The sequence below is a fragment of the Ischnura elegans genome, chromosome 4 (assembly GCF_921293095.1).
Source record: "Ischnura elegans chromosome 4, ioIscEleg1.1, whole genome shotgun sequence".
NCBI classification, from domain to species: domain Eukaryota; kingdom Metazoa; phylum Arthropoda; class Insecta; order Odonata; family Coenagrionidae; genus Ischnura; species Ischnura elegans.
This window is the reverse complement of record NC_060249.1, coordinates 117385524-117409040: the sequence shown is the minus strand read 5'-3', so window position 1 is coordinate 117409040 and position 23517 is coordinate 117385524. Positions and strand designations below refer to the sequence as shown.

The 23517-nt window shown below is 37.6% G+C and overlaps 2 protein-coding genes across 9 annotated transcripts in view; both read left to right on the top strand.

The window, feature by feature from the left end:
- Positions 1-17541, top strand: part of LOC124157941 (serum response factor homolog) — a 54363-nt gene extending 36822 nt beyond the window's left edge. For both annotated transcript variants that reach the window (XM_046533050.1, XM_046533048.1), the window contains exons 3-5: positions 9552-9831; positions 12013-12273; positions 15954-17541. In XM_046533050.1, coding sequence (XP_046389006.1) covers positions 9552-9831; positions 12013-12273; positions 15954-16063 — 651 coding nt within the window. In that variant the 3' untranslated portion in view covers positions 16064-17541. The remainder of the gene's footprint in view (positions 1-9551; positions 9832-12012; positions 12274-15953) is intronic.
- A 4270-nt stretch (positions 17542-21811) lies between these two features.
- LOC124157938 (polyphosphoinositide phosphatase) overlaps positions 21812-23517 on the top strand; it is a 67786-nt gene continuing 66080 nt past the window's right edge. For 5 of the 7 annotated variants that reach the window (XM_046533046.1, XM_046533044.1, XM_046533045.1 and 2 more), the window contains exons 1-3: positions 21812-22300; positions 22379-22492; positions 22568-22679. In XM_046533046.1, coding sequence (XP_046389002.1) covers positions 22226-22300; positions 22379-22492; positions 22568-22679 — 301 coding nt within the window. In that variant the 5' untranslated portion in view covers positions 21812-22225. The remainder of the gene's footprint in view (positions 22301-22378; positions 22493-22567; positions 22680-23517) is intronic. The other 2 variants (XM_046533040.1, XM_046533041.1) reach the window with 2 other exon arrangements.

Sequence of the window (23517 nt, the reverse complement as noted above, 5' to 3'; positions counted from 1 at the left end):
AACTATCCCCGTTCGTTCTATGAGACACATTTGTCGCTCTGCATAGATCTTATTCAACGAATTTGAGCGTGAGCTCTTTTCAATTTGAGACGTTAAGCGCCCGGACACATTCTGCAACTCATCCCGCTGATTTCCAACTTGGAATTTTCTCAGCCTTGTTTTTTTATTCTTTCTTCCCCTGAAGTTGTCCTCTTCGCCATTCCTCCGATATATATTATCCCACTTTCATCCCACGTACAGTTTCTCTTACGTTCTTCTATTTTAGGTTTCCCGTCCGACTTGGGAAATTCTTGTCTCGATTTCGGTCTCGGTCATTTTTTTTCAGGCGAGAGCCGAGGTGATAGCGCGCCATTTTGTGTGGCAATACTCATACAAATGCGATCATGAGCTTCCCCTGGAAACGTTAATTGGTGATTCACCGTGATAAACACTGTCACGTAGGCTGGAGTGAATTCGATAGTGGGGTATGGGATATTCGGCTGAGGTAATGTGTTAGTAAATTAAGTAAATGATACGTATTATAGCGGCCTTTTCCACCGAACTACTTTAACGTTCGATAAGTATAAAATCTGGATATTTCCTATTAAGGAACGAAAACATGGCCTGCGAATTAGGTTTTCTCAATCTACCAAAGGAGAATTTGTTTACAGACAACATTAATTTCTGCCATTAACTCAGGATTAACTAAATATTAACATTTATGAATAATGAGCTATTTTCCTTGGGGTTTTGCGCTCTTATTATCTTAAGTCTAGGCCTTATTAAGTTTAAGGCATACTTTAGGAATTTTGGAGGCACTAGCCATGTGTTGGTGAATATTATACTACATAGGGGAGGGGTGGGAGGCTAGGAAGAACTGAAGTGAGACCTCTGACCTGGAATGCCACTGTCATTTGGTGTTTTAATTATCCTTTGTCGCAAAGATACTTTCGGATTAAGGCTTAAAAGCGTACTAAATTAGCTATGTGCCTGTCATGATGTCGCTGCTAATAGCTCTAAATTCCATTAAAATGTGCGAATTCGTAGGTGGAGAAGGTGAATAGGGAAGCTGTCAGCCATAAGATCAAGTGATGCATCACCATGTCATAATGAGTCAAGTCTGGCTTCTTTTTCCGCACCTTTGATTCCTAACGGCAAGTCGAGCACACCATAGCAGTTTTTGGAATTTCATTTCTTCGTTCGTAATCGTGGTTTGCCCTCTTGCCTCTCTTTGCCCTTTTTGGCCAATTCCTGAGTAGTTCCTAGCCACTTTCGTGGTGACCTCCCTCTCCACGATTTTTAACATTTTCATTTCTCTAATATTCATAAGTAGTGTATCCTCCAATACCGATGTCTATTCAAACTTTACGAGAAACGTCGCGAGATACTTAATGTATTTGCTCTCCTAAAGCTCTCATTGTAATTGTGCAATTTACAAAGGAAGAGAATGAAACAGTTATGCAGTTGGGATTCCCGCCGAATCGTTATTGCAGTCGACATCGTTGAAGACACTCTCCTCCACCGTCCCTCGAGCGTTGATATCACCGACTACCGAAAACGTGGTAGAGAAAGAAACAATGATGAATTCCGTATGCTCTTTGTTTTACTGCGCTGGGGTGCGATTCTGTTTCATCATAACGTCGTTATGCCGTGTCCGACGTGTGTATAGGGTATCTTAACGTCTAAAATGTAGGGTGTATGATCATGTCAAATCTGCATAACTGTGGCTTAGTTCTGGGATATGTGTGTTACGGAAATTATGCAACGATGGAAATTTCTCTCCCCAACCCGTGACGTCACGAATGCGACCCAAAAGAAGCGAGGTGTAATGGAGTAAGTGGAGTTATTGTCATGAAACCCACATTTGGCAGAGCATCCCAAAAACCGCAGAGATAAACCGCGGAAGCTATGTCCGGCTTGATCAACGCTTTTACTCTGAACCTAACGAATGGAGATTGTCGCTTGATGACCCGTAATTAAATTGACGTTTGAGGAATTCTATTCGATGTATGTAGTCATCGAGATTGTCGTCTCAGCTTCGTATTTAATGTGATAATGGTGGTGTATGTGTTCGATGTAATCATAATTAGAGCTTGAATCTCAATTCTTTACGAGTCAGTCCTAATTTATTTTATGTTTTAACAAAATAACGAAAGATTCTGGGATGGTTTTGTGGGTTTAAAGGTTTTGTGGTTGAAGAAGTAACGTAATGAGCCTCCATTTTAAACGGATATTCTATTACACATGAATTGCCGTGAGAAAAATTCCCCTGGAATAGAAATCGAACCACGGACTTTTGGCTCTCCTGACCACTGCGTTATCCAGGTTCCTGATTTCCCATCGCAATTTTACCGAGGCTTATAGATGCATTTTCTACTAGTCGGGCTTCGACATGTTTTATTCTGCGTCCTGATGACTATGCGTAAAACATCGAAACCCACGCCGACGTGAATTCTTCGTAGAAAATGGCATATGCTCTTCAACCTGTTATTATTATTTCACGAAACTAAGTCATTTATATTCTTCCTTCTGGTGAGTTAAGAGAGAAAAGTACAGTATTATTTTTAATTTCGGTTCTCTCCGGGAAAAATCTTTCACACGTCTGGGTGAAAATACTATCTCTTCATGTCTTATCCGTTGTGGTAGATACTCTCAAATCTTTCGGCAATTGCAAAATCCCGAAGGTTCACATCGATTATTTCAATGCTGGCCTTTGTATACGTGGAGGATAGTGGTTTTACGTTACGTTTAGAAGTTCCAGCTTTCGGCTCTCAAAACAGCTTTTACCCGAAAATGTGGCGTAATTTTACTAAAAAATAGCATATAAAACAGTCGTTTCAGGCTTGAATTGGTGGAATATATTCAAAGACATATTCAATTTATAATGGTCAAGTTTTCAATTTTTTAATTTCATATAAATTCAATTTGATAAACAAAAATGGGAAATTTTAAAATTTCACCGGTGCGCGTAAAATAATTTCACTGTCAGATGGTATGCCGAGTCATTCGTAAGTCGTTCCCGTCGTACATCAGGGGCCTACTGTACTTCGAATGTTTACACACTCCTTGAAAGCGTCTTTTTTCCTCCCCGTCGCACCCAAGCGGAGGAGACTCTTCGGAGGCGTCACTAAAGCCCTTGGGATCTCCCACACGTCTAAACCCTCACGAGAAAGTGGGGTCCACGCGCGTTGGGCTCTTCGCGAGTGTCTGCCGGCCGCTTTGTTGCAAACTTCGCCACCACCGGTCGTAAACAAGAAATCTTTTTAACTGCAATCATCGAGAGAGGCGATAGGAAGCATTCTCGCTGTTCAATTTCGTCCGTAAAAGCGTTCGGGCCGGATAATTGGCCCGGCGCCCCTTTGTGTTCCCGACTCTGGAACTTTGAAACCTTGGCCACTCTCGTGTGGGGGGAGGTGGGGGGGGGGGTAGGCTTTAAATATTTCCGCGCTAATGTCGTGTCCCAGCCGATGGCTTCGCCGTTACACGAGCGACACGCTGCAATCAAACGAGTTGATGGTGGCTGTTTAATCGGCAGATGTCTCATCTGGCCTGAATTTCTTTGGCGCGACGATTTGTTACTTCTCTGCCACCCGAAGCCATCAGCCATTCCGTTTAAGGCATGTTCTCCTGTCCACTCGGTCAATAAGCGCTACTTCTTCTCTGATTCGGAAGGCTAACGTTTTCAGGAGCATACGTTTTTGATGGCTAGTCTTCGGTTGCAATTCGTTGGACTCAATTTCAAGTGGAAGCAAATACTTTTACTTGCTCATATTGTCCCGTCCAAACATTTAAGGGTGCGTATAGCATACTACCCAGAGCTGAGTCCAGGGCGTCCGCTGTATTCGAGATTTGAATTCCTCAATTTCTTCTGGCCGATAATTCGTCATAATTTAAAATTAAATGCCCGAAAACCCAAATGTTCAATATTTGAACCAGTTAACCGAATGGGTTGGTTGTGTCTATCGTTTAGAAGAACATCAACATAAATGCATTGTCAAAAATATAAAGCAGTATTTTCAGGATGTTCAGAAGAATGAGGCTTTGGTGCTCTATCTTAATTTAATGACTTTTACATGTCGAGAAAAATGACATTTTTTCCTTGTGATCGGACGCCCTGTGACTGTATAAGTGTGTCAGAAGTGCTGAGGCACTAGGCGTCTGTCGAGCTTAACTTTTTCTTAAAGTGGGGGCTTCGCATGGCGCCCATACTTATGTTTTACTCTTGTTCCGTCATAATGATATCCAACTGTTAACTCAGTTAGTCAACCTGTTGTTGTACCCTGTTAATGGATCGTTTGTGTAGAAGGATAAACGTCACTCCGAGTATAGCCACAAGCGTGTGATTTCACACATATAGGGTTGGGAGGGCCACCCCATACCTTATTGTTTGTGGATTTGGGTCTTCCAAGGCTTAATCCTGGGACCCTTCACAGTAGTACGGCGCTCTTCTCTATTCCCAAAATGATTATTCCCAAGATTTATGTCAGTTTAATCGGCAGCTATGGAAATAAGAGCATTTATTCGGAGGAAACAGCGTAGAGTGGTGGTCTTATTGATAGCCTCTCTTGTATGTGTGAAAAAGATGCACTTCCTGTCGCGATTTTTTTTTGTGATTTGGCTACTTCATAAATGCAGAAGTACTATCATACCTTCTAAACGTAAAGGAATCTTCTATATAGTAGGCCGCATGCCAAATGAATTCCGAATAGGTTGGAAATGTGACTCGGAAATTTGTAGTATATTAACATTTCGGTTTGATGATGACGGTGATATTTCAGTCGTATAAATGATAATATTTTGGCCCTTAGAGAAACAATTCGCTGGGTTATAAATAAAAGTACGTGTCCGTCAAGTGCTCTCTTTGAAGCTAACCATCGGCTCTATTCAGTTAATGATGTGTGATCCTCACTTTCTGAGAGTAATTTTCTTCGTAATTAGCACTGTTTCATTGAGCAAAAGCTCTTATACCTGCAAAAGCTCTTGTATCTGCAAAAGCTCTTATACCCAAGTTGCTTAAATGCACATAAAAGTGGCTCCATTTCCTGCCACTATACACTTTATGTTTTGACGGGATTTCCTACGTTCACGAGAACTTAAGCAAGCTGTTTTCAACCGAAGTAGGTTCACACCATATTTGAACGGATATTTTTTCTGACCTGAAATTCTGAATAAAACGGTGGTTCGTCTAGCAAACGTACGCCCCATACTTAATTTGGATCGCACAATCCTCATGTTTACGTTTATCCCTGAATATTGTGAACTAAGATTTTTGTGCAATTAGGATGTATGTTCTTTTGAAAACATTGATTGCGCAAGGGTGCGGCGGGGGACGTTTCGGCCTAGAACGCGCGTGTGCGATTGTGTCGAAAGGGCAGTCTGCGCATGCGCTGCGGACGCAATGGCGGGCAAAGCAATTACTAAGGATTCAATGAATTCATTTATCATTGAGTTCGCTACTTTAACGAAATAGACAATAATCAGTGTGCACTTTTTTCTATCAACCGGCTTGAAATAAATATTGTTTATCCTACGTCAATTGTCGTTGCGTTCTCCTACCTCATTGGAAATGTTCATTTGGCAAAGTAATAACGTCATCAACTCATAAAAATTGGGTAGCAACGATCGTGTTTCCTTATTTTTTTCTACCAAGAGAATATGCGAATGGGCAAGATTTTTTATTCCCCACAACTGACCTTTCCCTTCAATCTTCCAGTCTTTTTACGAATTGCAATTTTTGATAGGGGTGAACCTATTAGCATTGAATTCTCGAACTCAACAAAATCGAAAATAGTTAGTGTGTATTGTTTCATGAACAGACTTAGACGAAATATTTTTTCTTCGTTATCAATTGCTTTTGTATTCTCCTTTCTCATTTGATGTGTACAATTCGTGTCATTGGAAGTTTTAAGAAAGTTCCATTATGACTTAGTGACTCAAAGCATTTGCTTGTTAGAAAATATTTTTTCTTTCATGGATGACGTTCTTTAGTGGTAAAAATGAAACTTACGGTACACAGTTGTGGAAAATTCTGTGCTTGTATTTTTAAACTTAAACTTTTTCTAGATCAATGAGGTGACTGTAGTGTAAATCACATTATTTTCATTTTCATGGTAATAAAATGAAAATAATGTGATATAACTTCAATTGCAGCATTTATTTGCTATCAAATCAAAAAGTAGTTGAGCGGGGTAATAGGGTACACTTAGGCATTTTTATTTCATATCATTCAACTGCAAACTTCAATGAAAGAGGCAATCATATTATTTTGAAGGAAATTCGATTTCCCACCGATGCTTTGCTTTGTATTTGAAAAATTTAACTTACTTTATAAAAAACCTTTCTACCTATTTAAAAAACCCTTACTTGGAAAACTGGTGATGATGAAGGATATTGCAAAGACAATGGGGGAAAAATAAAGATGGAGAATGTAATTTAAAGTTCTATTCCATCATCGAAATAAGTAAAACATAGCATATTAGCTGACATTTAAATTAACATAATACCAACCCCCTATGTTATTATTAGTTGTAGTAAAAGTGAGTTAACATAAAACTAAAATTAAGGTAAATCTTTTTCTATTTATGATTAAATATTTAATTGTAGCATCAAAATATGAAAATCCATTATTAGTACAGACAAACTGTCGACATGACGGATGAAGGTCGTTTGGATTATTGAGATGTTCTGACTATCGTGTGTTCAGACTACCGAGGTTCGCCTGTACTTGGGAGGGTTGGCAACTCACACATTCAAAGGTCCTTCATAATTCACATAAGCATTTTAACGTTCAAGCTGCTCAGAAAAGTTATAATACAATATGGGGCATTATCGTTGAAAACGGGGCAATACCGTACACCTTGCATGGGGAAAATTGCCCCAAAATGACATGATGCAGCTTTTTCAACCATAACCTAAAATAAGAAAAATATAGTACTTGTGTTTGGTATTAAAAAATAGCCCATGATATGGGATATTCAAAACCACTAGTTTGAATATAGTCACTAATAACATGTTTCCCTTACCTCAGTTTGAGTTAGTCTTTAAAATTATAAGAAAAGTTGACAAAACAAAACTTTAGTCACATGCACGTGCAGAAGGTAGGCAGAAGCTCCCAGATTGTCTTGTTTGTATTTTCTCATGTGCCATTTCAAAGTTAGCCTCACATTGCATTAATTATTGATAAAGGAATTTATTTTTTGTATCAGATGGCCATGTTTGGCCAACAGAAATACTTATCTCAACTTAGATCTCATTTTTGAAATTCATGAATTAGTATGTAGTATGTGAACTTAGCATTGGACTTCCATCCATCTCTAGTTTGTTCATCATTTTTCAAAATTACTTAAAGAGATATGTATAATGAAGAAAAGAATAACGTTTCAATCCACGAAAAACAATTTTTAAAGTATGTAGTTGGCCTTTATTAACTCAAAATTATATGCTTGTAAGCTCACTAACAGTTTTGATTTGGATACTTAACTCACATGCTTAGGAAGTCATCGTGACTTAGTGGAATTCTATATTTTAGTGTAGCTGAGGGCATAATTTTTTAAAATTCAACTATGCAGTATGCTTGGGAATATTTCATTATTCTACTTCCTTTCCTGCATTTTAACTGTGTTGTATGCATTCTATTCTTCTGCTGTCGTCATTTCTCTTTGTTTTCTCCCCTGCTATATTTTTTCTTGTATTTTTGTATGTTTGGTTTATATAGTGTCTCTTATGTAAAAAACTATAGAATTGCATTTTTAAGGTTCGTTCATTTCAGTGATGAAATGGGGTGTACATAATTTGCGACTGAAAAATCTTTGAACAGGGTGTAAATAATTCCATAACAACATTTAAGCTTTGCTTGAATTTATTGGAGTGTCAATATGAAGCTGACTTCATTCATTAGAACACCTTGTGTAAATCTAGTGATGCATCCTGTCCAGGAGAATTTTTTTTTTTAATTTCATGTTTCTTATTTGTTTTTTTTTGAGCAGATACCATTTGAGTAATGAGTGATTGACTGTGAAATATATGTAATCTGCAATTGTCATAAAACATCCCTCTGGGGGAGTGTGCAGTACTTCCTATTTGTCTTTGATTCTGTTTCTTCTTTCAAGCCAGAGAAATAAGTGGATGGTGCTTAAGCGTATGAAAGTAATTGAATGACTGATGGACCTCATCCTCCCCCTACCTCCTCCCCTTATCCTCTCGTACTCTCATTAGGTTCGAAGACAGTTAATTGTTGCTGTGTAACAAAGACACAGAACAACTGATCTCGTATGTTGCTGGTGCACTCTTGTCCTTACACATCCACAAATACACATTTTAAAACTGTACATTCATCTACTCTTTGTTTTGTATTACTATGCCTTATATTAAAAATAAGAAATTTTTCCTTAGCTGTGAATATCTAAGTCATTTTTGTGCAAATATGAAGGTTGCCTTATCAGATACTCCAGGTTGTGAATTTTTGTGTGCAATGAATTGCTAATTGGTGGGGATTGTTTGATGAAGCATAATGTGAAAAATGACTGAATTTGCATATTCTTTCATTTTGCGTTCAAATCTTCCTATTGCTTTAAAACATTCTGAATGGGTATTTAAAAGCTTTAACAATTTAAAATTTTAAAGGATTTGACTAGCATCCGACTATATTTGTACTGTTCATTTTAATTCTGTGAGTTAGCATTTTTCTCTCTAAACGTTTTTGTTTATCAATTCATGGAAAATTCTTATTATATATTTGCCAGGTGTGGAATATTGCTCTTTATATGACAGCTATTTACTGATTCGGAGGGCATTTTCATTACTGTTAGCCATGGAATATTTGTTTGTTTAATGCTCCTTATAATTCTTTGAATGGTGGGAATGGGGTCAATAGAGTTGCATGGGGTTTATGTTTGGTGCCAATCAGCCAATATGTAATTTTAACCAAGATGTTTTTATTATGGAGGCAGTTTTTAATTTTCAGAAAAAAAATCAAGAATATAAAAAAATATAATTTCTTTGTAATTAAATATCCAATATGAATTGAAGTCATTACATAATTCCAAAACTTCACAACCATTAGCTTGAGTATTGAAGTGAAGCTCTTTTTCTGTGGAAAGATTTATTAGTATAAATTTGTACGTTTATAACAATTTGTATATGCAATATCTATTATTAGCAAGAGCTTTAGTAGTCCGAAAGTAATACATCGAAAGTATTCATCCCAAATTCTTGCTTATCAATTCAAATTTTGATAATCATGGCTTCAGTTTACCAAATTTCTGTAGTACTGTTCTGCTAATGGCTTAAACTTAATATTCCAACTTATATTGGAGAAAAACTAGCCAAAAGCTTTCCAACTTTAATTAGTCTATGTAAAGTAAAATTTAGTTTGAACTTTTCTCTGTGGAGAAGATATGCATATTCACTTGTATGGAAACACCAATCATTAATGGGGTTGAATGATGGAAGTCAATCAATACCACTGTAGCTGATGACTGAGTATTGATTCATAGCGGTCTTAGGCTTTATTATTTAAAGTGTACTTTTGTGACTGTTGTCATGTTGCTCATGGCTGTTCTCTTCCATTGCAGGAACAAGCGCAAGGAGGAGGACTTCGTGGATCGCATGGCGGGTCCTTCCAAGACTCATCACCGTCATCGCCTGCTGGGTCGGAGGATGCTGCCGATTCGAGTGGCAACGAGGAGGCAGCACTCTCTCCACAGCCATCGTCACCAGCATCGGACTCCGTAGTGATCAAAGAGGAGATGGGAAGGGGTGATGACGAGGATCAGCCATCCCAAAATACTCCTGTCTCATCCACGCCGGAATTCGTGACGGTGATGGCTGCAGCACGACCCCAGTTCATTACAGGTGAGGAAGTCTCCTCTTTGTATGTGAATTTTTGTAATCTAGTAACATCAGTATTCTTCCCCAAATTCCTTGGGTTGTTACTATCATAAGAAAGATGATCTTGATAAATACAGGGACAGCGGTCAGCTTAATAATAATAATAAATTTTATTGATCCCAGTATGTGATTGCACATATAGGACAAGTAAAAAAATATATACAGTAGATTCCGGTTAATTGGGACACATTGCGACTTGTGCACTTTGCCCCAATTAAGCGGCTGCCCCAATTAGGCGAACTCTCTCGTATATGGGCATAAAAAACTTTTAAATTGTAGACAGAAGACTAAAGAATGTTTATAATGCAATATAAGTTTATTAAATTATTAATTTGGTTAATAAATCAGCGAGTTTTGTTCATTTATTTTCATTTTTAAGAATTATAACATTTTTGTTAAAAATATTTTTCACAGCCTCGGGCGACGCAGAATGAATGTCTTTCACTAAGTTCTATTAAAGAAAAGTTCTACCCTGCGAATAGTATATCAACAAGTGCTTTCAAAATAGGGCAAGAAGAGGACCCTTTGTGAAAAATAAGAGAAATCAAAGGAGGAAAATATTAAAAAATAGTATTCTGAAAACAAAAAAAATTTAATTTGGTCGCGAGTGTAGAGTCTATGTCGCCAACTCATGGCCCAATAATGCGGCATGCAGTACCAAATAAGCAGATAATACTCTGGTATATTTCTCTATTGGGTTCTGTTCTTCAAGATCTGCCCCAATTAAGTGGCTGCCCCAAGTAACCAGTGGACCCATTAAACGGAATATAGAGTGTAAGATGTAAAATACACAAGATATTACAATTGGGTAGTAAAAATTCATCCACAGAATAAAAGGCACTCAGCAGTAAATACTTTTCAAATTTTTTCCTTAAACCCAGGGAGACTCATTGCACCTTCAATATCAGCAGGTAAATGATTTAAAAAACTTGCATCCCATGTATAAGAGTACTTAAGCATGCAAGGAGAAATTATGAGCCACACTTCCAAAGTCACTGTTACTTCAAGTGTCATGCCTGTTCACATTATTGTTCATAGCCAGACAGAAACCTGAGGGCTGCTCTTTCACATGCGTGATTGAATAATAAATTGGGAGCAGGGAAAAGGTAAAATTCAGCGTTCTCTGGAAAACCGTCAACAACTTGTTCATTTATTTACACCAGTTTAAATACTAATTGCCCATTTTTGGAGCCTAAATGGTATAGAGCACCAGCATATCTCCAGGCCAAAACACTATACTTCAGGTTGATGAATATATAGCATAATACATGTATTAAAGTCAGAAGTAAGCAGGATCCTCCTTAGTAAGTAATATCCAATGCTACACGAGGCATACGAAGTTGATATGTTCATCCATAAGTATAGTAAATGTAAACATCATCTGTAAACATCAATGTAAACACCAAAGAATGTGGAGGAGGAGGAGATTGAGAGTGATTTGCTCTCTAATCTCAGTAGAGCAGATATCAAGATTTTCTTCTTATATGGATGGAAGAGCATGAATAAAGGCTTACAGTTGTTAAATGACATTCTGTTCTCAATACACCTAGCAGCTGCACTGTTTAGTTCAGCATGAGCCACCAAAGAAAAATCGTGATAACACAAGATCAGGTTATCCAGCACACAGCACTCCCATTTTATGTCATGCACATTTTGACAGAAAATGGAAATATGGCATTGTAGCATGGGGAAATCCCCCCTAATGGAAACAAATTCTCAAAGTGTAGAATTTGGATATCAGAATAATTAGTAAGGCTAGAAGACAAGATAGCTGCTGATGATCCCAGATCTGTGATCATGTTGCTACACATAATTCGACACAGCCTCAGATGTGTGGTTTTTGGAAATGAGTGCCAATAATTGTTTAACCACATTCAATGGCTAAGTTACTTAAAAATATGCAAATTAAGGAAAATGTAAATCTTATTTTTCTGTACAATAGCTGTAATGCAAAAGAAAAGCTGTGAGTAAAGGTGAATATGGGAATTGAGGGGCTTAATCCTTCACTTTCGTATGTAATGAGTGCCGGTTATATCGAGCAAATTTATGGGGATTATGAACTCTCATTAAACTGAGCTTCCTCCGTATATCAGTGGAGGAAGCCCTGAATGGTGTTGTAAGTGTGTGGTCTTGGGTCTATTGCAGCCTCTGCTGCAGCACGAGTGATGGCTGGTGGTGGGTTTCCCTCGTCAACTCCCGGCGTCCTCTACCAGACGGCTCAAGGGATGGTGTACGCAGCGCACACGACTGCCGGTGGCACGGCCACCACTGCCGCCCACCTCATCCCGACCAGCTCCCCCCTGGCCAATGGTGCCACTGGCCTAATTCTCTCGCTCGCCCCCTCATCTCACGGTGCATCACCCTCGGAGGCTGCGGCCATTGCGGCAGCTGCTTTGAGTGGCTCAGGTGAGGCTCTACTGGGAATGGCTCATACTTGGCCTCAAGGAGATCCATCTCTTGAAATTTTGGCTTTAGCTCGATATCTTTGTCACTTAATTCCAATTGTCACTCATGTATGATGATATGCTATGGAGGTAAGTGATGGTGAGGATTTAGTTGGGTCACTGTTTTCTGATGGTGAGGATGCTATCATTAACTAATTTATGCCATGCAATTCTTTGATATTGGCATAATTTGGAAAATAAATGGGAGTTGGACGTGGACACTTAAATCCATTAGAGGCGTCTGAGGTATTCTTCTCAAAAAAATGTTTGCATCGACACAGAAAATTAATTATTTTACACATGGTCTTTATATCTTATGAATGCTCCCATGTGGGATGTAAAAGATACCTTGGTAGGAGAATTAATGATTATGATCAGTGTCTTCCTACATCCCTAGCTTATGGCCATCGAAAGCTTTCTAGATCTGTGACTCATTTCCTTTGTATTCTTGTGAATATTTCTTCTACTTAATGATAAAATATAGCTGGTTATTGTCGGAGAGAAATAAAACTTATCTCTTGTATTAACAAGAGATGTAAAATAATGCAAAGCAATGAATATAATAATACAGTAGAATCCTGATTTTAAGATTTTTCAGCGGGGACACAATTTAAAACACTAAATGCGGAAAAACACTAAATGAGGACCAGCCATTTTTTTTTTCAGTTTTGAGGGCCTGTAATGATTGGAATGGCTTTTTATAAATAAAAGATATTATTTTAAGTAACTAAAAGTTGCTGCATGCAGCAACAAATTCATTAATTAAATGTTATTTGCCAAATTAAGGTTGGATAATACTTTTCAGGAATCAGCTAAAAAAATGGGTTGTAAAAATAAGTAATGAGAAGATGACAATTGTTTCAATGGAATATTTTAAGAAAATTATAATATTCATCAACTTAAAAGCATTCCCACACGGAATATTATTATGGAAATTAGTGATTCCATTTTACGCATATTTCAGTGGCCTCGAAGAAAATTTAAAATTTTTTCTGTAAAAGTGACATGTAGGTGACTATAGCATTTCTAATATAATAAAAAAAGGTGTAAGTAGGTACTCGAAAAAATCGTCATTGCATCAATGAAGATGAGTGAAATAAAGGGACAGCAGAAGATCGCTAATCTCGAATTCTAAACTACCGAATATCTAGGAAAAGGGAGATTTACTGGAATTTTGCCAATTTAACGTTTTCTGTTGCCTCGGCGAAATGAGCGATTTATGAGCCTCTTGTGCGCACATTTTGGATTTCGAGGCCATCCAAAAATGGAGAATCTTTTTTCTAGTATGCCTACAAGTCGATGGTGATTCAACTCGATGATAACACCGGATTCGTTGTCATATCCGCGGCCTCATACAGGACGAATGGAGCCGGGAGAAGTTGCTTAGGTACGCGGCGCGCTGATCACCTTGACTCCGACTCACCGTTTCTCGGCAGCTTTTAATAAAATTTGGTTGGACCTCGAATAACGATTAGCTAAACTCTGTTAAGTGAAAAGTTTTAATCTTCAATAGAACTGGATTTCATCTGAAAAATTGTCAGTGCCTCCGGAGTTTGGCAATTTCGTCCGAGTTATGATGTCGCAGTCAACCACCAAGGGATTCCTGCTGGATTTTCGTATTTTTCCGCGCTCATCTATTTTACCGTGACTATATGCGGTGATTTTTTTTCCAGCATGAGCGATTTATTTAGAGTCATGGACCGTGATAGTTCGTCAAAACTCCGATTTTCATTCGCTTTTGACATAAAATAGCACCAGATAAATATCTTTGAATCGGCAGCGATATCAACCAGCCGCATGTCGGTATATGGGCTCCGGGATATCTAAATTACGATGTAAAATAATGTTGTTCTGTTAGGAAAGAATGCTTTCACTCACGATCATGACAAGGGAAACACTTCCTCGGTTCTTTCGCTGTTCCTCCGTGGAAACTGACCTTGGAATGGATTATAAAAAGAATCATCTAGTGAACTGCGCAAATGATATCATGATGTATATTGGGCCTATTTTGAAAAGAGAAAGTAGCCGACTGGAAAAATATTGGGCTAACAATGGACTACCCGAAGAGAGTGGAGTTGAAAGGGGCATAAGCCGTCAATTGAAAACATTACGAGGAAACCATCATTGTAGCGGCCCTCGGAGTATAACTCTTGTCATCAGTCGTCACGTATCATCGAAGTTCACGAAGTGAAGGATAAGGTAGTTAGAGGTTATTAAGGGATGAATTTGCCCCATTAGATCGGATCTGATACAAAAAGTGTCTGGTGTTTGGATCAGAAGGGGAGCGAAACATCACGAGAAGACAAATCACCTAGCTTGCGAGTTGAAGGTCCCAGCGCTGCATTCGCGGAAGAAAGCAGTTGAAGAAGCGTTCCCCGGTAGATTCTATTGACTCTTGGTAAACTTTCATGAGACTCTTCTTGTTGATGAGCAGAAATTCGAAGATTTGGATAATCATTTGCATGAGCCGTCATGAAAAAACGTTAAATCGGGCAAAAAAATCTTGTGCGGAAAAAATTTTTACGACCATAAATGCGGAAAAACGCAAAATGCGGAAACACTAAATACGGATAATTTTTACATTGCCCTATTAGGGAATGAATCGGGATCCTAAAAAATAAACGCTAAATGCGGAAAAACGTTAAATGCGAAGACGTTAAATCCGGATCCGACTGTATTTACATTAATTGTAATAGGTGAAGATCATCCTCTCTGTAAGACGTATTCAAGTGGTTCAAGTAATCTCTATTCTGCTTTAGCTTAGTAAAAGCATTTACACATATTAGAAAAACAATCTTAATTCCAAGTTGTCATAATGTGAAAAAATTTATGAAAACTGCCGTTTTTTTACAGGTAAACAGTAGTATTTTTTACTTTTAGAATGTTAATAAATTGGAGAAAGGATATTGATCAACCAATAAAATATCTATCGCTTAATTAGAGTTTACCTTGTATACAGAGGCCATGGACATGAACCATATTGTGCTATGTGGTTAATTATCATTGTCTTACGGAGGTATATTTTGAAAATTTTAGTCATTTATAGGGTTTTGGCTGAGTTGGGGTTTGGGAGTGTGCATTAGGATGAGTAAAAAATAATTTTAATTAAATAAATTTTTAAATATGCCTTTAGTTATAATGAGAAGTCTCAAGATTACATTTTTCATTCAAATTTCAGATCATGTATGTTTCAAGCGTAATCTGATGGAATTTTAAGATATGAATGTATTGAAAGATACTGAAAATTTTCCACAAATAGTCAAAAAACTATTGTGGGAAAATACCGGTAAATTTTGATTAATTTTTCATTCCCATGTGTTTACTTTAAGTTTAAAAATTTATTGTAAGTGAGATGCGTATTATCCTCATAATTAATATTTGTCTATCATACCTTTTGATAAATGATTAAATATTGATTTCTTTAACAATCTCATTCATGGAAGAATTACTAAATTTTTTGCACGAAGGTAGATGTGTCAATAAAGATAAGTGCCAAAAGAATTTTTTTTACGTGTTGCCTCAGTCTAGAGGATGCTGTTAGATTTAATTCCAGTGAAGCCAAGTGTAAAAGGTGTTAATGTTTCAAGAGTATGTTTCAAGTGATTTTTTTCTTTTGTGACCATTCAATTAATTTTATTGCAGCTCAGGCAAATGGATCAAGAAGTCATCAGCAATTTATCAGAATCCCACTACCAGCTCTATCAGCCTCTCAGCAACATGATAGAACAAATTTTTCTAAGGGCCGCAAGTGATGGTTGATGAAATCTGCAACTTTGTAGAAGGAAGCAGTGTTTGCTGCTGCCAGCAATCTATGCAGTGAAAGGAGCCCAAATGAAAAAGAGTTGGAGGCTCATCTGCGGCACATGCATCTGTGTGTATGGTTAGTGTGTGCGTAGGAGCCACTGTGTCCGCACAGAGTGTGTTCAACGACTGTTTTTGCAATTGTTGTTGCTATTGCTGTCATCCCCATTGCCTGCTTTCATTTCACTTTTTCACTCCTCCCTTGGTGGGAGGTATTTGAAGAACTGTGCCGTGCATATTCATGTATTACATACTTTACATGTAGTTCACTCATTCATTTGCTCAGAGGCACAAATAACTCTAATTTAAGGTGGAAAGAAAGGAATCAGCGGAAAAGATTAAGATTTGATGAATATACATAATAAACTTGGTGCAATAGGAAGGCAAGCACAATACTTGCTAAATTAGGATGAGGACACTGACAAAAATGTGATATTTCGGTTGGTAGTTTGTCATCGTAAATATCTGTTATTATTTTTTAAGTGTCCATGTTCTAAGTATTCTTGGGAGTTTTGTGTTTGTCTCCCTGTGTATGGAATTTTTATTTTATGCGAGTGAGTTTTTCTGCTTAAATCAATCTGTATGTACAAAATACTGCAGGGGTGTTAAGCACTAGGCAGAGAGAAGTGGAAAAAAGGATAAAATCCCATGATTTTGAGGTCCAACGATCTTTCTGAAGAGGGGGAGGAACACTAAATGCTATAACTTACTTTGCTTACTTAATTAACAAAATTATACATATTTCTCCCTTCCTCAGGAATGGTGGGTGTACCAATGAAACTATGGGGCTCGTGTACCCTTTTCCACGATATCTCTGTCCAGGGCGTGCTGTTTGTTTTGTTTTGATTCCCAGTGAATCCACTATTTGAAATTAGAAAGTTTTTCAAATCATTAATTTTATGCCAAAAGAGCCAGTTCTAGTGGCAATACTTTTGGCTTTCAAAGTTGATTGTGGTGCTGTGTATGAGCTGTGGAAAACCATTTTAGAATAATTTTTTTATCAAATGAGTTTGGTAAAGAGTGGAAAATATTGTGCATTGATTTTTTTTGTCCCTTCTTAAGGGAAATCATGAGTTCCTTTAAATAAAATTTATGTGAGGAATGTCTTAATAGTTTTGTACTAATGTTTATTGAAGTAGAAATGTGACGCTGTACTTTATTATTTATGAGAAGTCTTCTCTGTGCCTTCATATTTTCATGTTTTCACGGTGTGGATGAAATGATAAATGCAGTTTACATGTTCAAATGTGAACAAGGCAGAAAGTTATATTAATACGTATGTACAATTACATATGTGGTCAAAGTTAAAAGATAAATCAAAATTAATTGCATACAGTGTATGCATTCTTAGTGTGTTGTCATCCTTATGAAGGAATTGTTTTGTGTAAATAAAATCATAGTTATGAGAAATAAAATTAATGAGACTAAAGGGTATGTTATTACTCCATAATGTTCTGTGGGGGAAAAGGGATCCTAGCAAAGTTAGTGCTGCTACTATTAACCCTTTCACTGCAACGTACCTGGTACGTTTGCACGGCAGGCTGCTGTGAACGTAGCTTTTCTTCTTCTCTACCATGCACTCAGCACTTTTCGCCACATGTGAGGAGAAGGTTTTCGGAGATTGAACAGCAGCGAAAGGGTCAAGGCCCTTCTTCTTAGTCGACCCTGTAGGGCCAACCGACCCTGGATACCTAGCCCCTAGATAAACCGATGTCACCCTAAATATGCTACATCGAGCCCTACATATGGCCGTTTTTGGAACTAACGAGCTCTAACTTGATGTAGGGTACCTGAACCAGCCCAACACCCTACAAAAACATGGCGGCCAAATTTCGTCCGCTGATCACTTCGATTAAAGAATCTACATTACAATGGATATTGAGGGAGACAAACTCACACGAACAATTTTAAAATGTACATTAACACAGCAGAAAGGTAATAATACTACCATATTATACCCATCAAGTGAAATTAATGATAAAATTGGTTGAAGTATAATAAGTAAAATATAATAATAATAATAATAATTTTTATTGGTCAATAGTATTCAGAAATACATGGACCTCGTCAGATAAAAGTAGTACAAAAATATATAAGAGAAATGACATACAATCAAATATATAGGTTACATCAAAATACAATGTCATCAGTACTATGTATAAGTAAAAAATTCATCAATAGAATATAAAGGATGAGTGACAAGCCATGCATGGGTCACCCTCTTGAATGTAGATAAACTGGTCATTCTAGCTGTAATGGGTAGGTGGTTAAAAAACCTAATGCTTTGATTCGGAAGGGAAGATTTGGTTTTCGTTAATCGACACTGGTTTATGGATAAGAAGTCCTTATTTCTCGTACTATAAGTGTGCGTTTCACATCTTTTAGGGAAGATATCAAGATTTTCTTTCATAAATATCAGAGCTTTATACACATACATACTATAAACAGTTAAAATTTTCAATTTCATAAAAAAAAAATTGGTATACATCACCTTGTTTCCGCGGATATATATGTATTAATATTTTTCACCTTGAGCACTTGGTACGCTTTTGAGAAACCTATATCGTTTACGTGCAACAATAGAGAAAATATTTTCATGCCGCTATTTGCCACATAGCAAACTTAACTATGGAAGGTAAAAGCAAATGATGAACCTTGATGATGCAATATAATTTCTCACGTCAATGATCATATTTGCCCCTTACTTATCACTATCTTGTGCATACCGCTTTTGAAGTAGGTAATTTAAAGAAAATATGATTCTTCTTTTGGCTCGATATGAGAGTATTTGTAGCAGTAATTAATGTACTGACATGGCGTGGTGGACGACACCGATTGTTTATTTACCTTGAGCCGTTGCCCTAATAATATGCCCGAAAATTATCAGATGTCTTTTTTTAGTTTAATATTTAGGACTCATTATGCAACCAGAGTGGAGAACTGGCACTGTACCATCATCTACGTCATTTCTGAGAACTTGATGATGGAAATACCCCCAACCACTTATATAGGGTCGACTGAGAAACGCATGTAGGGGTCTCTTGCTATGTGGGGATGGATATGGCGGGTCAACTAAGAATATGAGCCTAAGTCACAAGAAAACAATTTTTATTTCTCATATAACAATGGGCCTTAATTTTTGTGTTTTTTGATTGGTGGATTTTGACTTGTCTCTGGAATGTATAACTTAATGGGGCATCTTATTTTTTTTACTTGATGCCAGTTTTTCATATCCCATCCAGCTCATCAGAGAAACCAGTGAAAAGGAGCCAAATAGCTGATTTTCTTTCATTACTCGGATCTATGCTCCAAGCCACCAAGTGCGTCCATCAGTTTGTAGATAACCATCGGGTCAACCTCTAGATGTAGGGGTTAGTTGCGAGATAACAAGTTGACTCATTGAATAAGCAGTGGTTAACAAAAAGACAGTGTTCTTGGGGGTCTATAATTGTAATAATAATGAATATTTACCCCATCGATTACATTAATTTAGTATAAATTATTAGGAGCGTAAGGCAGCCTTTAAGGTACAAGCACCTGCATCAAAACTGCCTTCTGTTTATAAACAAGGGTACATATATAAGTAAGGGCAATTGTGTTTTGTGAAAAAAAGACGTGTCTCTTTTTTCAATACATCAAGCTGTATTACAGTGTTTATACTCTTAACATGGTTGGTTATAATTTGGTATACTTATGAGTTGCAAATGTAATACAAAACTTTGATTTTATTTTAAGCTTTAGATTTTTTTCTTTCTTTGAAATTTTTAAATAATCTGGTACATATATCATTTCATAGTTAAGATCCTAACTAAACAAAGGACCTCTTAAATAGTGTTATGTTTGGTTTAGGAGTCATTGCTTTCTTCTTTAATTGTAGTCATCAGTACCAGTACTAGCAGAAATATTGCCACTATAAATAAAATAATTTGAGTACATACTTCAAAAGTGTGCAAGTATTTAATGGGCAGAATCTGCAACTGTACAAGTACATGGGATAAGTATATTTGTACATTTTACTTTTGGTAACAATTCTTATTTTCTTCTGCAATAATGCAACTGGCTGCATGCAAGTATTAGAAGATGCTCCCCAACTAACCAGCCTATACCCCAATCCAGACCCAAAAAGAACTTCATATATGTAAGGTAATTTGGAAAGTTACGTAACACTTGCTTTAATATAGAACAGTTAGGATGTTAAGTTAAGAGAATTTTGCTGAGGTATACCAATTAAATGATACCAATGCTCCTTGAGTACCTTATCATTGAGTTAGCCAAGTCCTCGGGGAATCATTTGGTAATCGAGCTGATTATTGCATGTTGTGATGAGGCGACTTTGCCTGCAGCAGCATATCATTTTGCTGTATCTCATGGATGTGATTTTTCTGCTCTGTTGCTAGGAAGATGACCAAATGTCGAAACCAATCTCTGATTTTCTTAGTTTTAAGATTTGATTTGATCCCTTCTCCAATGTGGGTGGGCTTCTCTTGTGATCCCCCCAGGTTAGAAGCTCCATTTCTTCCCACTCCTCGATATGAAGGCCAATTTCCTCGAAACTGCATTCAGTAGCCCTGATGATGAGCCCTAAGTTGGAGCTGGAAACGTCCGCAGAAATGGAGTTTCTAATCTGTTTGGAATCTTGGGAGAAGTTCTCAAGGTTTTACCCAGCCTTGAACTTAGCTAATTTGTGTCAATACTGCATTGTTTTTAATATATGTTCCTTCAAACAAATCCTATCCCTGTCTCTAGTTTTATTTCTGAGATTTATATCCCTCATGGTCTTTTCTCCTTGGAATGTGTCTTGAATATTGCTTGTTGGTACAATTTTTAAGGGATTTTATACCAGATTGCTCTTACAGGGTCTCTACTTCTCTTAAGGCTAGTGGCTTCATTCACTGACAGGACTCATGGTGAGTGACTGGTCTCACTCATCTATTTCTTGCACTGTCTTCCCTGTGTGAAATCTCGCAATCTGCTTTTTGCTACAGGACCACATCATCAAGGAGCATCAGAAGGACCCACAAAAGCATTTTGTATTTTTACAGCAAGGGATGAGTTATAGAGGATGAAACTGCAACACAAACATCTGAGTGATCTGATTATGAGAATCACTAAGTTTGGGTCGTTGCTGGCTTATCTCAACATGTCCCCTACTACTTTAGTGGGGAGGATGGAGAAAACAAATCTATAGAGATCCTCATAATGTGTTGGAAAATTTTGTGTGATTCATTTTCAGGGTATAGGTTAAATTTACGGACAAAAAAGAATAAGGAAGCTCTCGATTACCGTGAAGAAATTTTTATAAGACCTGATTGTGAAAAAAGTGTAAAAATCCGTGTATCTCATAGCCGTTTCAAATTTCCCTCGCTCGGGAACACAGCCGGATTCGGTGCAGCAGGAGTTCTGAATACCAACATTAAAATATTTAAATTTACTTTTATTACCAATCAATATGGAACGATCGATCCAGTAAATAATGTCGACAGATGGCGAAACAGAAGCTTTCGGATTCCCGAGGTACGATTGTTAATTTATAACGTTTAATTCACTGGGAGCAAAGAGATTCTACCCAAGAACGATTCACCCACTCAACTCCAAGAGCGATTCGAATGGCTAGATTCGTTCATTTCATTCATTCGTTCAAAAAACAGCAGCTCATCTCCGCCCATCCATTGCCCGTGCGTAAGTGTCATCGTCTGCAGTCGGTGCCAGTTGTTGGTATAAGTTGATCGCCGACGAATAGAGGGTGGAGTGGGTAAGAGATCAAATGCATTGGAAACAAGGACCGTCGATGTATTTACGCTCTCATGGGGAAGACTTGACAATGGCTGAAGTGGAGGAGTGGGGCTTGGGAAATCAAGTCTGTTTTCAAATTTGAAGATTTGATGCTGTGGATTTCGTTTTGTTCATCGAAGCGTGGGTTTCATCGCAATTCTTCTTCTACTGATCTATTGTGTGATTTGTTTAATGGGCATTATTGCTGATTTTAAAGTGGTTTTATTGCCGATGAGATTTATGTAGCTCTCAAGTGTATACTATTACAATTATGATAGTTACATAATCTTACGTCTTTTTTCTTTCAAAGGTAGCCGAAATAGCTAAGAAATTATAAGACAATGGGTCCTCCGAAGATCATTACTCATCCGCTCATTAGTTGCATCCAGAAAATAGCAGTTTATGAGACAAAAGCGGTGAGGGAATTTGGTTAAATGATTCGGTTTCAGTAGTTTGGAAGCGACCTTAAAACTCACAGTTTTTTTTTCTTTTAGAGGTTTTACCTCATGGGATCTAACAATACCCAGACGAGGTTTAGGATTCTGAAGATAGACCGCACGGATCCGAAGGAGCTTGTCATAATTGATGACAATTATGAGTACAGCAAGGTAACTAATAAGTATACTTAATTCTCTCAGTTTTTTTAGGTAAACATGATGTTCATTAAATTTTGATACTTCCAGGATCAGATCAAAGATTTAGTGAAAATGATTGATGTTGGAAACCGGCCGAAACCTGGACAGAGAGGTCCAACGACTGCTTTGTCCCCTGTTGTGTCAGCATTTGGTATTGTTGGTGAGTGCCATAGGCGGATCTAGGGGGGATGCGGGGGCACTTGCCCTCCTCAGACCCTTAAAAAATATATAAGATTTTTAATATGGCCCCATTATCTTTGCATTCGTTTTGTATTATGAGGTATCCCTGTGCCCCCCCAGAACTAAATCTTGGATACAGCCTTGCTTGTCCCCCCCCAGAAAGAAATCCTGGATCTGCCCCTGGTAAGTGCTGTGTCCTCCTTAAATTTAAGCCTTATTCATAGGCTTTATTTTTTAACCCTTTCGCCGGACATTGGGTGGAGCCAACAGGCATTTTCATACGCAGAACACCTGACGTCGAGTATACCTGTCGCAGATTTTTCAACGCAGACGACCGAACGTCGGCTCTGGCCGACATGAGGGAAGGGAAGTGACCGCTGAGGTAGCAATTGTCTAATGCATTCAGGCCTGGCCTGAGACCCAGCTTAGCGAGTCCTTAGGCCCACTCCTAGGCAATAAAGCCCAACCTTCCCACTCATTTATGACCATCCTCACCGCAGGAATCTGTTGCATTGTAGTAACGTTTTCAATAGTTTTTTCAGTGATATGTTTTTTTGCATACTTCTATGTTTTTATACCTTGAAATGAATTCTTCGTTTAGTTCTGTGCACAAGCAATTTTTAAACGGAATTTTAGCGTTAAAAATAACGGACTTCCGAACTTATAGTCTTATTACCTTATATTTACTAACTTTGTTGTTATTAACGCTAGAAACCGTTTAAAATTCCACAATGCTTAAAAAAACGTTAGTAATTCTATTAGAAGAGTAAATCATTTAAAATCAACTACAATCTTTTGTTGAAAAAAACACTGGTAAC